Source organism: Anomaloglossus baeobatrachus, chromosome 1 (genome assembly GCF_048569485.1).
Source record: "Anomaloglossus baeobatrachus isolate aAnoBae1 chromosome 1, aAnoBae1.hap1, whole genome shotgun sequence".
In the NCBI taxonomy this organism is placed as follows: domain Eukaryota; kingdom Metazoa; phylum Chordata; class Amphibia; order Anura; family Aromobatidae; genus Anomaloglossus; species Anomaloglossus baeobatrachus.
The window spans coordinates 612569764-612585213 of record NC_134353.1 but is presented as its reverse complement, the minus strand read 5'-3'; the positions used below and the strand labels follow the sequence as shown (position 1 = coordinate 612585213).

General features: G+C 42.2%; 1 protein-coding gene across 5 annotated transcripts in view; it reads right to left on the bottom strand.

The window, feature by feature from the left end:
* The window catches only part of AOPEP (aminopeptidase O (putative)), a 670220-nt gene that overhangs the window by 587048 nt on the left and 67722 nt on the right, over nucleotides 1-15450 (bottom strand). For all 5 annotated transcript variants that reach the window (XR_012724789.1, XM_075318588.1, XM_075318578.1 and 2 more), the window contains exon 3: nucleotides 2354-3180. Coding sequence is in view for 4 of the 5 variants with exons in the window: in XM_075318588.1 (XP_075174703.1) it covers nucleotides 2354-3126 (773 nt within the window). In the remaining variant the exon portion in view is untranslated. The remainder of the gene's footprint in view (nucleotides 1-2353; nucleotides 3181-15450) is intronic.

Sequence of the window (15450 nt, the reverse complement as noted above, 5' to 3'; positions counted from 1 at the left end):
TAGCCGTTGACATTTGAATGAAATGAAACGCTATAGCAGGAGACCCAGAAAGACCCAAATTCTGACATAGAGTCATAAAAAGCTAAACTGCAGTTGCCACAATGTACAGGAGTAAGCCAAAATTCTTCTGGGAAAGCATCTTGTGGACAGATGAGACTAAGATAAAGCACATTATTCTACTGTTTATTGAAAATGGAATGAGACCTACAAAGAAAACAACACAATATCTACAGTCATATATGGTAGAGGTTCAAAGATGTTTTGGGGTTGTTCTGCTGTCTCTGGTACTGGGTGCCTTGATAGTGTGCAAGACATCATGAAATCTGAAGTTTAAGGCTCTGTGCGTACTAGCCGGATTTTCTCGCGGATTTGCTACATGTTTCGCTGCAGAAAATGTTCTTAACCTTTCTGCAGTGATTCACCAGCAAATCCAATGGGAAAAAAAATGCTGTGCGCACTAGGCTGATTTTGACAGCTGCAGGTTTTGCTGTGGGATTCCCGCAGCAAAAATAATTGCATGTCACTTCTTTTCCACAGATAGCTGCAGGATTTCACTAATGTAATTGTGAAATCCCGCAGGGAACAACCTGCGGAGAAAACGCACCAAATCAAAACCAAAACGCAACAAACTGAATGCGGATTTTGGTGCGGATTTGGTGCGTTTTTTTTCTGCAGGTGCGGAAATCTTAAGAAAATTCCATTTTCTAGTGCGCACAAGGCCTAACAAAGGATTTTGGGTTGTAATGTAGTGCCCAGTATCAGAAAGGTGAATTTGCATCCTAGGTCATGGGCTTCCGGCAGGACAATGACCCCAAACCTACTTCAAGAAGAACCTAGAAATGGATGGAGACAAGTGCTGGAAAGTTCAGAAGTACTGGGTTTGGATCTAAATCCCACTAAACATCTTTGGAGAGATCTTAAAACTGCTGTTGGGAGAAGGCACCCTTCAAATATGAGAGCCCTGGAGCAGTTTGCTAAAGAAGAGTGGTCCAAAATTCCAGTTGAGAGGTGTAAGAAGCTTGTTGATGGTTATAGGAAGGGATTGATTGCAGTTATTTATTCCAAAGGGCGTACAACCAAATATTGAGTTAAGGGTGATGACAATTTTGTCCGTCAGATTTTTGGAGTTTTGTGTGAAATCATGTCTAATATGCCTTTTTTGTGTTGTTCCAATACACACAAAGGAAGTAAACATGTGTATTACAAAACATGTGCAATTACAATAATTTTCTGGGAGAAATACTTCATTTTCTGGAACAATTTCAAGGGTGCCAATAGTTTAGTACATGACTATAAAAATAATCAAATAGAAGTCCCTAATTTTTAAGTCTCTCATGGACTTAAACTTAAGTCTCATTGGAACAGCCAACTTAAAATTGTTTTGTGAATAGCCAACTTAAGACTCAAATTTTATTGGGTACAAAATCATTGTCACATTGTTCTCTAAAACCTTTGCAAGTCAAAAATCAAAAGACATACTGATACACTGCCGTAATACAGACATGTGCATTCAGTCTGGGGCCCAATGCACACAATCACGTTTCTATGTGTGATTTTCATGGTTAGAACATATATCATTTAGTCTAATGCCATGTTCACATGTCCATGTCTTTCTAGACCAAATGTCCAAAGACTTGACTGATTTTGATGCAGTTTCCTGATCAAAATCTTTTTAGTAAGCAAGGAAAAAATGAAACTGAACAAAATCTAAGGCGCCATTCACATCTGAATTGAAGACACCTTTAAAAAAATAATATAAGTATTTATGCTTGTAAAATGATGGACACCATGATTGATACACTAGAAACAATAAGAGCCATCTGTTGGTATGAACTGAACAGTTGTCCTTATTTTAATGGCTAATAATGACTTATGGTAACTAAATATTGTTTCCTTATACATTAAACTTTTGAAATTATAATTTATGTATTAAAGAGTGGAAATTCTGTGGTAACAACGCTCTAATTTGTAAAGCAGGCATATATAAAACCCAGGTGTTCAATAAAAGAAAGACACAAACGAGAAAGTATTTCAGACAACTCGTCATCTGCCAATCTAGTACTACATGCAGACAGCTGTATATTGGGCTGAACTCCTGCAATACTTGTCTTAAAGTGCTATGTCTGAAAGGAGAGGGAGGGAAGTTGACGCCTTTGATCCTAGCTTAAGCTGTGTAATCCTGTTAGAGCCCAACGTGTTATAAATCTGACCTTCTCTGCAGCGATCCATATGAGAAGGAAGGCATAAAAGGCATGCCAAGCATATTTACTGTTCTTTAATGGCAGAGGAGTCTAGTCGTGTCATATTTGAAAGTTGACAGTAGCTGTTAATTCCTTATCTTACGAATACTGACCTTCCACTTTGGTCTTTGGTCCATTTTACCGACCTCCCATTTGCTGTGGTCTTATACCATATTCTTACAACAGAAGGGAAGTTGGAGGGTGTATTTACTCCACATTTGCTGATCTGTAGGCTCCAAGTGTCAGTAGAAAAATTGAGTTCTCCACATCCTGATGCTCGGCTGCACTGCATGTAATAAGATAGCTGTTCTTTCCATCGGCTCGCAGGTAAAGACACAAGTTCAGGTGGGATTTGATGGCTGTGAGTAACCTGCTGCTCGGATTCACAACTTGGCAGCATAGAAGTCATGCATTTTTCAGGGACCCCGGTGACATCCACTTCTTCAACCTTTAACACAGATAAATCACAGCAGTCCAGCACCAGAACAAAATCCCCACTCCCATGATTCCCTCTGTCACAGCCGTTCTCTGAACTAGTAATCCCAGAAGTCTGCTTCTTGTTGCCATGGCAACCATACTTTTCCGAAGTGTCTCTTTCACCTATAGGACATGAATTAGAGTCTTTTATGCTACTTTGCAATAAGGATTTACTTGAATGTGGTATACCAGACTCCTGCACCGAGTCACCGCAGGCTATACCAACTTGAGAATGGCAAGGATTTCCAGCTTTTTCGCTTTCATGACAGGTATTGGGTTGAAGGAATAATACAATATTCCCTGATATGGTCTGACTTTCAAAGCACACATCAAGGTCCAGTGCATAATGTTTTACAAGAATGTGGCTTGTATTAGCCATCAGTGGTAAGTCATCTGTCTGTTGGGCCATTCTTATGCCGCAAAAAATTAGTCAAGGTTTCAGCAGGAAAGTAACAGACAGATTCTGTAACATAAACAAAATAAAAAACATATTAAATACAGTAAAATATAACAAACAGTACAAATGAAAGGCTGTTGGTGGGATTAGTCTTTTAATTTTAAGAGTATCATTAATAGGAAAGGTAAAAAAGAAATCAAGCAAGCTAAATTAGCTACTGAAACAAAAATCACCAAGGACATTAAAATAAATCCCAAAATCTTTTATAAATACATTAATGTCAAAAGGAAAACAAAGGATAGTATCAGCCCCTTAAAATATAATAACAAGTTAGTTATAGAGGACAAAGAAAAGACTGAGAAATTAAACATGCATTTTTTATCTGTATTCACAAAGCAACTGACTGTTCCAGGGATCATTCAACAAGTCAAAAATCAAAGTTAACCACCTGATGTAATTAATTTAACACAAGAAGAAGTACACCTGCATCTGAATAAATTAAACATTGACAAATGCCCCAAGCCAGATGGCATTAATCCATGAATACTGAGGGAATTGAGCTCAGTAATTGACAGACCGTTGTATCTCATCTTCTTAGACTCGCTTCTAACAGGGTTGGTGCACATGACTTATTCCTTCCAAAGCTAATACTAAGGACGAAGGGGCTTTCCCTGCGAATGGAAGAAAAGAGATTCCGGCAACTAAACAGGAAAGGGTTCTTTACAGTTAGAGCTGCCAGACTGTGGAATGTCCTACCACAAGAGGTAGTAATGGCAGATATTATAACAGCTTTTAAAAATGTCCTCAGTACACACAACATTGTTGGTTATAAATGACTTAATGACAAAATGTATAATTGGTGGAGGAAGGTTGAACTAGATGGACCTAGGTCTTTTTTCAACCTATGTAACTATGTAACTATCACTAATGGCAGAAACAGGAGAAATTACTGGTAGTTCCATAAGTAACCACCAGAGTTTCCAAGCTGTGGCAGCTGGATGTGTTCCAAAACCACGCACATATGATTTTACAGGTAAGTACCATCTTTGAACATTGCAGGTAAGCATGCTTTTCTCTGCAGGAAGCTAGCATAAATTGGGATCCAGGGTTGCCAACTGGACTTTTTACTGTTTCTGAACAGCTTATCAAAAAATGCCGGACAGACTATATTTTTTACGGATACATTTGAAAACCACAATAAATTTTTATGATTCTAAGTGATACATGTCTCCAGCTCATAATTATGATATGAAAGCATCAGCTGCATTCACTGAAAACTGTAAAATGATGATAACTACAGTCAAAATAATCTGTATAAGTTACTTCAGCCTCAAAAAATTCACAGATGCCATAATTTTTTCCAGGTGGACAGGGCAAAAAAGTGTCCTATTTTTAGGGACTGTCCTGGAAATTCTGGACAGTTTGCAGCCCAGATGAGATCATTGACAAAAAATGTAGCTTTAACTGCACATATAGAAAGGCTTTACTTAAAGTGGCCTATTGTTTGGAAGAAAACCAAAAATAATAGTAGATTAAATGATGACTTTTTTTTTTTTCAAATATACGTTTTTAGCAAATCCAAAGACTTCCCTCAGTATTTCAGCAGGTTGTACTTTCATTTTGACAAAGTGAGCTGAAAATTTGGTGAGATTCTCTCCTCTGGGCTGTACTAAATTTGAGCATTGGAGCCGATTCTACAATCTGAATGGTAAAGAGAAGCCTTGTGCTCAGAACTGGTAACTTTGACTGTTTCACCATTTTGTCAACTTGTGCTCCATTCAATATCATGAGGGAATGAATTCACCTATGTTTCATATTAATTCCCAAAAGGTAAATCAGTGAAACAAAAATCAGGCATACATTTTGCCTCACCGCCAGCAGAACTATAAAGTTTACCTAAAACGGAGTCTTGTTATTTTATCAGCCATGTAATAAGATTCTTTCTTTTGCAGCATCTTGCAAGGAAGTATCAGCTGACTGTAATGAGTTAATGTCACACAGTGACTACCACGGTTCATGGAAACCCCAGGCGAATGCCACAACACACAGGGTACACCAGGAATACGATACAATGGTGGGCCCTGGCGCCAGGCAAAGGGGAACAGGATCATCTCCTAAACTCACCCGAGGCTGATCCCAGCACTACCTAACATTGTAACAACCCATCACCTTGTTGCTGATCACATACCTATCCCTGCCTTTCCCTTGACTTAACCCTGTCTAGTGAGCAGGACAGCAGGAACGCTAGCCCCACTCTAGGTTAAAGAGACAAAGAGGATTAAACAGAAAAGGGTAAAATAAACAGCAATCATACAACACACTCCAAACAACATGAGAAAGTAATGAGGAATGGAACAGTGAGAAAAACCAAAAAGGCATAAGGAAGGGAAAAACATCACTTAGCTTTCACACAACAAACTCCAGCAATGGATATCTGAATGACTTCCTGGTCCACATCTCACAGGTTCTCTTAAGAGGCAAGCAAAACAGCAATTACCTGGGATGGGAGAGGCATCTTTATAGCAGTGGTAATTAACAATAGAGAACAGCTGGTTATAGCTTTCATCCAGCGTTAAGTAGACCAGAGAAACTACTTAACCCTAGCAGCACCAGATAAAGGAGAATCTGCACAGTCAGCAGTATTTAGCTAAGCAAGTCTGTATGTATCTCTGCGCTGCAATCTCCTAACACCAGAAATAGGAGAGAACAATATAATTTATCTAGAAGTCATTATTACTATGTTTTCAATTTTTTTTCATTTTTAGCGGACGTGACATTAACATGAAAATACCTCCATATATCAAGTTAATGACCTAACACATCACTTTACTTGGCCAGTCAATCCCTGGCAGCACCACGGACAATGTATCTGTACAAGGTATGGGGTGGTGAGGATATATTTCAAAGTTTTTCATTGGTGTCACTTCTTCCCGCCATTAGAAACGCCAGTTATGGGATGTCTTAATATAAATGGTGTTTATAGCTGCAGAATGCTTTAATAATACAATGCTAAGACTACAGAATTACTTTAGGAAAGATTATTGTACACTTCAATTTCATGGTTTCCAACGATAAAACTATTCAAACTATTAGTCTAGTAAATTTTTCATGTGATACTTCGTTATCAAATTAGACTAATGAGAATTAGTAAAATCCTACAATGTGTGAACATAGTGTATTTTAAAGTTGCATAACTTGAAGTTTGTGGGCCTCAAACCCAACTCTCCAAGAGCACCTTCAGCTATGAGGATGAGAGTCTTTAATTATACTGGTCTTCTCATATGGTCCAAAAAAATCTTTTGGGCCCTCCTAGCAACAAGGCCTGGGAGTGACTGTAACCACTGCACCCACTATTGTTATTATAAAGTTCCAGGACTGTCCATGGGTTGTTCCCATCTGCACTCTCTTGCCTCCTAACTATGAAGGACATATCTCTTTACATTGTTTAAAGTTTATTTAATAGGAACTTGTCAGCTGGATATTGGCCTAAAACCTACCCTTTTGTTATGGGGCTCTACTAGTAAGATTTTAGTTCTGCTGACTCATGTTTGCTATTGAAAAAAAAATGTAATCAGGATGGTATATATTCACCATGAATTATCCTTTTGAGCAGAACTGTGCATATAAATAGCCACACAGTTCCCTTTACCTACTCTGTTGATTTCTGACTTTCTAAACTATGTCAGCACTCAAAGAATGCCAATGTGTGTGGTAGGCCGTCAGATCTAAAAAGGGCTTCTATGACCCAGAACAGGAAGAAATAGGATGGTTGGGGAGGCCATGTCTATACCAGGAGGTCACAAACAGGAGCTGAAACTTCAGGCAAAATATGGGCCAAGGTCAAAACACAAGACTCAAATAAGCAGGGTAGAGCTTGTAACGCAAACAACCAGGAAGCTAAGCATATAACTGGCATCTAGTGGTGAAAGTCAGGGGATTAAATAGTGTGAGCCCTGCCCATGGTCACAGACAGCAGCAAATAGGTAACAAGTTAGGATTCAACCTTCAAGCTCCCAGTCTAGTTGGTATCCCAGAATAACCCGAAATGCAGCAGCGCTCACGATGTTGGAGTGGTGTGACAACTGAAGCAGAAAAAGAAGGAACGAATATGGAAACCTAATGTAATATGATGGTGGTTAAAAGTGCAAAATCTAGCTGACAGTTTATTCTTAAATATGCAGATGATTTGAGCTTCCCCTAGTGGCATCAGCAGGAAACCAAAATGGTATAATTTTACCGGCTGTGAGGAGTGAGTAAAAATGACTAGGGATGATCAAATACCCTAATATTCGCTTCTCCGAATATCCGGCGAATACCTCGCCAATATTCGACCCCCAATGTAACTGTGGGAAACCAGAATAATTTTACGTTGGACCCAACGGTGACCTGTCGGGACTGAGGAAAAGGCTGAAATCGATGGGAAAAGGCTGAAACAGTATGGGCACAGCCTGTAGAAGGTGCCTGACTGCATTTCTGGTGTCTTTGAATAACGTGGTCAGAGCAGCACGCGGCGTTTACGTAGTCGCCAGAACAGCTCTCAAATCAAATTGCTAAGAAACAGTTTCTAGTGCCTAATCACTGTAATAAAACGTCAAATCAAGCCACGACCTCCAAAAAACACTTTAGCATATGTTCACACGTTTAATTTTTTACATTTTTCCTTCTTATTTTTCTACATTATGAGTAATTGATTAACCTTGAGGCAGAAGTAGAGCCACTAACACCGAGTATTAATTAAAATTTGGTAACACTGACACTGTGTTTTAGTAAGAGTAAGACACAATGTAGGTTCTGTAAGATATTAAGCCGCCCAAAGTATGCTAGGTTGCTGCTAGTAATGCATTGGCCTTCAGGCAGAATTAGAGCCACTGACAGAGAGTATTAATTCAAATTTTGGAACACTGACACTGTGTGTTAGTTGCAGCAGGCCACGATCTAAGTTCTGTAAGATATGAAGCCACCACCAGGATGCTATATATTATGGTATTTGGTTTCAGGCAGAACTACAGGCTGTGACAGCAAATTTATTTTTTTTTAAACTTACACTATTTTTTTTAGCATTAGGGTACTATGGAGTTTATGTACGCTGTGAAGCCAACACAAGGACGCAACTGTGCTGGTATGAATTGAGATGGTGGCTGACAGGCACTACACTACACCTGAACCTGTTGTTTTGTCAATTTTGGGTCCTTTTTTAGGAAGTTGTAATACCTATTTCTAGTAGAACACACAAGGGATGTAGCAGTGCTGAGATTGTTGATTATTAGTAGTAGCAGATGTCAGGACAGCTTTAAATCTCTCCCTGCCTGTGAATAAGCTCTCCCTATATCACACACTGCAGTAACAGACCATATGCAGCACTAATAAGAGGATTTTTTTTTTTTTTGCTGGTTTAAAACAAGAACGGCTTTCACCTAACAAAGCAATGCACTAACACTGACCCTATAGCTGGTTCTGCGATTTCATCAGCTGCTAGCACATAATCCACACTATCTTCAGCCATTACAAGGACTATTTAGGATTTTCCAGCAGGAACGCCATCTCATAGAATGCACTGCACTGCCCTATACCTGGTTTTACGATTTACACAGCTGCTAGCAGCTACTGGACACTGTGTTCAGCCCTTACAAGGACTATTATTAGTTCTCTGTATAAACGCTCTCCTGCACACAGTACAGTATCTACACCGCCAGCTCAGGAATGAATGCGTGCACAAAATGGCGACAGCCTTATATAGCCTCTATGACGCTATGCGGCCATGCCAATCACAGTAACACCACAACAAAGATGGCTGTGGCGTTACTGTGAGGGCAAGCAACGTCAGATGTGTTCATTGGCTGGAAAAAAGGCACCAGGAAGTCTGAAATGAAAATGAAAGTATCGAAGCGAATACCATATTAGCCATCGGATAGCGAATACCTCGAATACCCCATTAACTGTCAGATACCGAATAGTGGAGAATACATAATAATAATAATAATTGTATTCATTTATATAGCGCTATTAATTCCATAGCACTTTACATACATTGGCAACATTGTCCCCATTGGGGCTCCCAATCTAGAGTCCCTATCTGTATGTCTTTGGAGTGTGGGAGGAAACCGGAGAACCCGGAGGAAACCCACGCAAACACGGGGAGAACATACAAACTCCTTGCAGATGGTGTCTGGGATTGGTGGGATTTGAACCCAGGACCCCAGCGCTGCAAGACTGCCGTGCTAACCACTGAGCCACCGTGCCGCCCAATACATTCACTCATTCCTAAAAATGACCCATTATTATTAAATTAGTCAACACAGAGTTTGTAATAAATGTAACAGAATCTAGTCAGCCAAATATAAATACATGGGATATCTGCACATTCACACATTTTACCTTTTTGAGAAAATATTTTTGGGATATGATATATTAGTATATGTTTTTATTGTGTAAAAGTATTAAAACTTAAGAAAATATAAATATATACACACTTTTTTTTATAAATGTAATCTGAGTGACCCTCAAAATAAGAGTGTGATACTCTTTATACAGCACAGTGAGTGAACTATAATAAAACATCAATTTTGCAATCATTTTTTCTACCTCCCAGAGAAAGAATTACTAGCATTAATAGGTTAAATTTTCACTTAATATCTTATTCACACATTTTTGTTTTAGCAGTAAGCTAAAATCAGGACTGGAATCTAAAGAAAGAAAAACTCAATATTGAAAGATTCAGTTCTGTGTTTTAGCTCTTAGGCGTACTTTATACGCTGCAACATCGCTACCGATATATCGTCTGGGTCACGTCGTTGGTGACGCACATCCGGCGCCGGTAGCGTCATTGCAGCGTGTAACACTAATGAGCGTCGATCAACGATCGCAAAATCGTTTCAAAACGGTGATCGTTGACACGTCATTCATTTCCTTAATATTGCTGCTGCCACCAGTACGATGTTGTTCGTCGCTCCTGCGGCATCACACATCGCTATGTGTGACACCGCGGGAGCGACGAACATCTCCTTACCTGCGTCCACCGGCAATGAGGAAGGAAGGAGGTGGGTGGGATGTTACGTCCCGCTCATCTCCGCCCCTTCGCTTCTATTGGGCGGCCGCTTAATGACGCCGTAGTGACGTCGCTATGATGCCGAACACACCTCCCCCTTGAGGGAGGGATTGTTCGGCGATCACAGCTGACCAGGTATGTGCGTGTGACGCTGCCGTAGCAATAATGTTCGCTATGGCAGTGATCACCAAATGTCGCACGAGCAACAGGGGCGGGTCTATCGCGCTTGACATCGCTAGTAATCGCTCGCGATGTTGCAGCGTGTAAAGTACCCCTTAGTTTTAGCTTACAGATAGTGATGAAAGAGTGACCAAAAATACTGACATATGAAACAGGAACGTAATGGTGCCATTGAAGAATACAACTAACAAAAACTGGTCTTCAAATAGCTCAGTTGATGGGAAATTTAAAAATGTATGGCTACTGGAAGGTGTGGCTGAAAAAAAATCACCAAATCATCATATTTGCTACAACCAGCTGTGGTTCTAAGGAGTTAAAAGAAGGACTAGAAACTGTAAAACCTTTCTAAGTTATATTGCTTATTATACAATATGAGTGTGCCATAAACATGAGTGTGTGCTTAGAGTGCTACAAATACACCACATATGAGCATATGAATTTGGACTTTCTGAAAGAGCTCTCCAAAATAGTCTCTAATAGCAACTGATGGCCTAGAGATGGTATTGTGAAACTTAGATGTCAAGACCTTGGTGCACTAACCTCTTCACAACCACTCTCCAGGGTCGGATTATAGGCGGGGCTGGTGGGGCTCCAGCCCCAGGGCCCCCACCACAACAACTTCTAAGGGGTGCCCCACCACCATTTGTACTATCGCTGAAGCTTCTGCAGTTGCAGGATGACCTTTGATGATATCACAGTCATGTGACTCACCAAAGTTCCTAAAGCAGCACTGTGAGAGCCTAGGCCTCTGTGTCAAGACCCTGGAGACCCCGCCTCTATTCAATTGTATGAGCGTCTTTCAGGCGGGCATACATTTGAACAGTGCGGCCAGTGGAGGACAGAGGACAGAGGAGACAACGATGCGCAGGTACATGTAAGCGCTCCACTAGGAGCCGAAAATGACATGTATAATGATTTTAGATGAGGGGGCCGTGGTGGGGGTGGAGCGGTCTTACTTTACAAGGTACATTATGGGGCGGTGGGGGACTTTTCTGGGGCACATTATGGGGCAATGAGGGACATTGGGGGTCAGCGGGAGATATTATGAAGCATATTGGGACATTATGAAAAACTGTGACATTATGGGACAATGAGGGACATTTTAAAGCGTATTGAGCTATTATGGTTAAATGGGTGACATTATAGAATAAATTGTGACATTGTGGGGCAATGAGGGACAATAGGGAGCAAATTGGGACATTTTGGGGAAATGGGGAACATTAGGAAGCAAATTGGAACATTATAGAGCAGTGGGGAAACAGTGTAAATTGGGACATTTTAGGGCAATGATGGACATTATGGAGCAAATTAAGACATTTTGGCAAAATGGGAGACATTAGGAAGCAAATTGGGACATTGTAGGGCAATGAGGGACATTATGGAGCAAATTGGGACATTTTGGAGAAATGGGGACATTATGAGGCAAATAAGAACATTATGGGTCAATTTGGGGCAATGGTAACATGGAGCAAATTGATTGGGACATTATAGGGCAATGAGGAAATTATTAAGCAAATTGGGACATTGTGGAGCAATGGGGAACATTATGGGGTAATGAGGGTCATTATGAGGCAATTAGGAAGGGGATTGTGAAAGTCGGCATAGTATAATGAGGAGGGGGGGGAATTTATGCAGCGATGTAGTATGGGGAGATGATATAGAAAGGGCAAGTTTTGGGGGGGACATTATGGAAAGAGGCGCTTTGTGGGTCTATTTTGGAGAGGAGCAGTGTGTGGGGGGATATTTTGTGCAGGAAGCAATTAACAACCCCTTCTAATTCCACTTGTTTCCCCAGACATTATTAAATAAGAGGGGCCAGGATGGGGGACATAATTACTATATAGGGCCAGAATGAGGGCCAACAATAATTGGTTTATGGTGGCAAGTGGAGCATAATTACTGAAGGGACAAAATAGGGGAGATTATTACTGATGAAGTATAATTTAATTTTGAGGATACTGTCTTCCATGGGGGAACAAAAGTCTGATGTAGTATAGAAATTGGGGTACAAATGTGGAATGTGCTCTGTGAGTGATCAGCTATAGGCGACTGTGTTATTTTCTGCAGAGTTGCGTCATGGCAGGAAGAAGTGATGGCAGTCAGCGCCGGATAAAGAGGAAAAGTGATGAATAATTTCATCTAGAGACGTCACTGGTAAGTCAGTGTATTCTATGTACACACACACACACTATACACTATATACAGAGCCCCTGTGTATAATGTCACTGGTGATCACTGTATTACCTGTACACTATATACAGAGCTCCTGTGTAAAATAGCACTGATGATAATATTAGTGTTCTTAGTATTGTGTTTTTTATTCATGATCATTATTGTAGTATTATACGTCCCTCTGTGGTAGTAACATGTGGTCTGGTCACAGTGTGGTGGCATTTGTCTCTTGTGTGTGGTATTATTTGGTCATTATATGGTTTGGTCATAGTGTTGCGGTATTTCTCCCTTGTATGTGGTAATATTCGGTTACTACGTGGCCTAATTATGGTGTGGTGGTATTACTCTCTTGTATGTAGCTGTATTTGTATAGCAGTATGCTGTCTGGTCATAGTGGGGCGGTATTTCTCCCTTGTCTGTGCCTGTATTTGGTTACTATGTGGTGGTAATATGTTGTCTGGTCATGGAGTGGCGGTATTTCTCCCTTGCATGTGGTATTATTACTCTTGGTATAGTGGATTTTGTTGTGTATGGAGGTCACTTTTTCTCTCTGACATCAATATAGGGAAGACTCTTTATTTCCAATTGTTGTTTCCTGTTTTCTAGTGCTAAATTGGCTTTGACTACGTCTTCAGCCCTATAATGTGGCTCTCGACCAACTTTTAAAGTTGAACGCGGTCTTGAGGTAAAATACGTTGAAGACCCCTGTGCTAGGATGTACAGGCTCCTTCCCAACATGACGTAATTTCCCTCACGTTTTGGAAGCATGTTCTGATTTACCGGAGCATGAAGCGAAACCATTACCTGCAGTTCTCCATTTGTGGACGCTCTTTTCTCATTTCCCAGGAAAGCGGCCATGAGTGACATCGTCTCCTGCACAGAGCGTGGTTACCGTGCTCAGCATGAAAAATGGGAGTTCTTAATTTTTTTCAGTGGATAAGGAGGTTTTAGGCTGGGGGACGGTTTGTGGGAGGGGGTTAATACTGGGGGCTCCTCTCTGGGGTGTGGGGAGCTGATCTGATGCCGCTGAGGGCTCCTCTCTGGGGTGGGGGGGCCTGATCTGATGCCACTGGGGGCTGCTCTGGTGGGGTGGTGGGCTGATGTGATGCCACTGGGGGCTCCTCTGGTTGGGTGGGGGCTGATGCGATGACGCTGAAGACGCCTCGGGTGGAGGGCTAATCTGATGCCGCTGGGGGCTCCTCTGGTGGGGGGCTGATCTGATGCCACTGAGGGCTCCTCTGGTGGGGTGGGGGGCTGATGCGATGCTGCTGGGGGCTCCTCTGGTGGAGTGAGGGGCTGATGCAATGCTGCTGGAGGCTACTCTGGTGGGGTGCTGATGCGATGCCGCTGGGGGTTTCTCTAGTGGGATTTGCAGAGGGTGTACAATGCTTGTGGGATATGATGGGTGTACAATGCTGGGTGCTTGTAGTGGGATTTGGAGTGGTGTACAATGCTGGAGGTTTGCCTGTGATCAGATTTGCAGGGGGTGTACAATGCTGATGGGATGCTTGCACTAGTATTTGGGGAGGTGTACGACGCTGGGGGAATGCTTGAGGCGGAATTTGGGCAGTGTACGATGCTGGGGGGAATGCCTGTGGTGGGATTTGGGCAGTGTACGATGCTGGGGGATACCTGCGGCGGGATTTGGGCGGTGTATGACGCTGGCAGGAATGACTGTGGCGGCATTTGGACGGTGTACGATGCTGGGGGTATGCCTGTGGCATGATTTGGGTGGTGTACAATGCTGGGGGAATGCCTGTGGTGTTATTTGGGCGGTGTATGACTCTGTGGGTTTGCCTGTGGTGGGATTTTGGGGGAGGGTGTACGATGCTGTGGGGGTGCCGCTGGTGGATGCAGGGATTTGAGGGGGGTACAATGCAGTGGATCGTGATGCCTGTAGTGGCATTTTTACAGAATGTACGATGCTGGGGAGGATTCCTGTTGTGGCATTTGAGGGGGGGATGCTTGCAGTGGGATTTGGAGTGATGTACAATACTGGGGGTTTGTCTGTGATGGGATTTGAGAGCTGTATGAAGCTGGGAGGATTTAGGGAGGTGTATGATGCTGGGGGGGTGCATGTGGTGGGATTTGGGGGGTGTAAAATGCTGTGGGGATTTAAGGGGGTACGATATTGGGGGGTAGCATTTAAGGGGTACGATGCTGGAGGTGGTGCCCGCTGGGGGGGTTTTAGTCATACAATGCTGAAGGTTATCATGTGGTTTAATTTGTGGGATGTATGATGCTGGGGGAATATGGAGGGTGTATGATGCTGGAGGGATGCTTTAAATTGATGTCCCCTGACCCCTGTATTATACTCACATTCAGGAGACTTCTATCGCTGCCGCTCCTGTTGGTCTCCTGTGATTTGTGACCTGCCAGCTGTGCCAATGTTTCATGGAATGCGCCAGAGGTCACAACTCAATACAACTCTCAGAGCCTCGTTCTGCGCATGACTAGTGAGTGTGATGTGGCTGGCTGCCTAAGCTCTGATGTTATTGGGCCCCCACCAGATTTTTCGCCCAGGGACCCCCACCAACCTTAATATGGCTATGTCACCCACTGTAGATAAGCGTCAGCACTTTCTGAGCTTTGTGCAGCGCAGACATTACTCTATGGACAAGGGTCGTGCACTGGGATTCCAGTGTAGAACACTAGTTCTGACCAGCGACATCATTGGGACCTAAATGGATCAGGTCCCAATGAGGTTAACCCTTATCTATCTTCCATATGCCATGGTCGATAGCGATTATGGCACATAAAAGTTTGTGAGAATGAGAGTGCTCCTTCTCTCACCCATCCGGCACCCTGCGATGTGATCATGGGAGAACCGAGGGTTGTCATGGCAGCCAGAGGTCAAATGATGACCTCCGGGTTTAAAATGTATAGTGGCCTGTTATACCCAGCCAGAAGAAGGGTCTAACATGCGATCCATCAGTGTA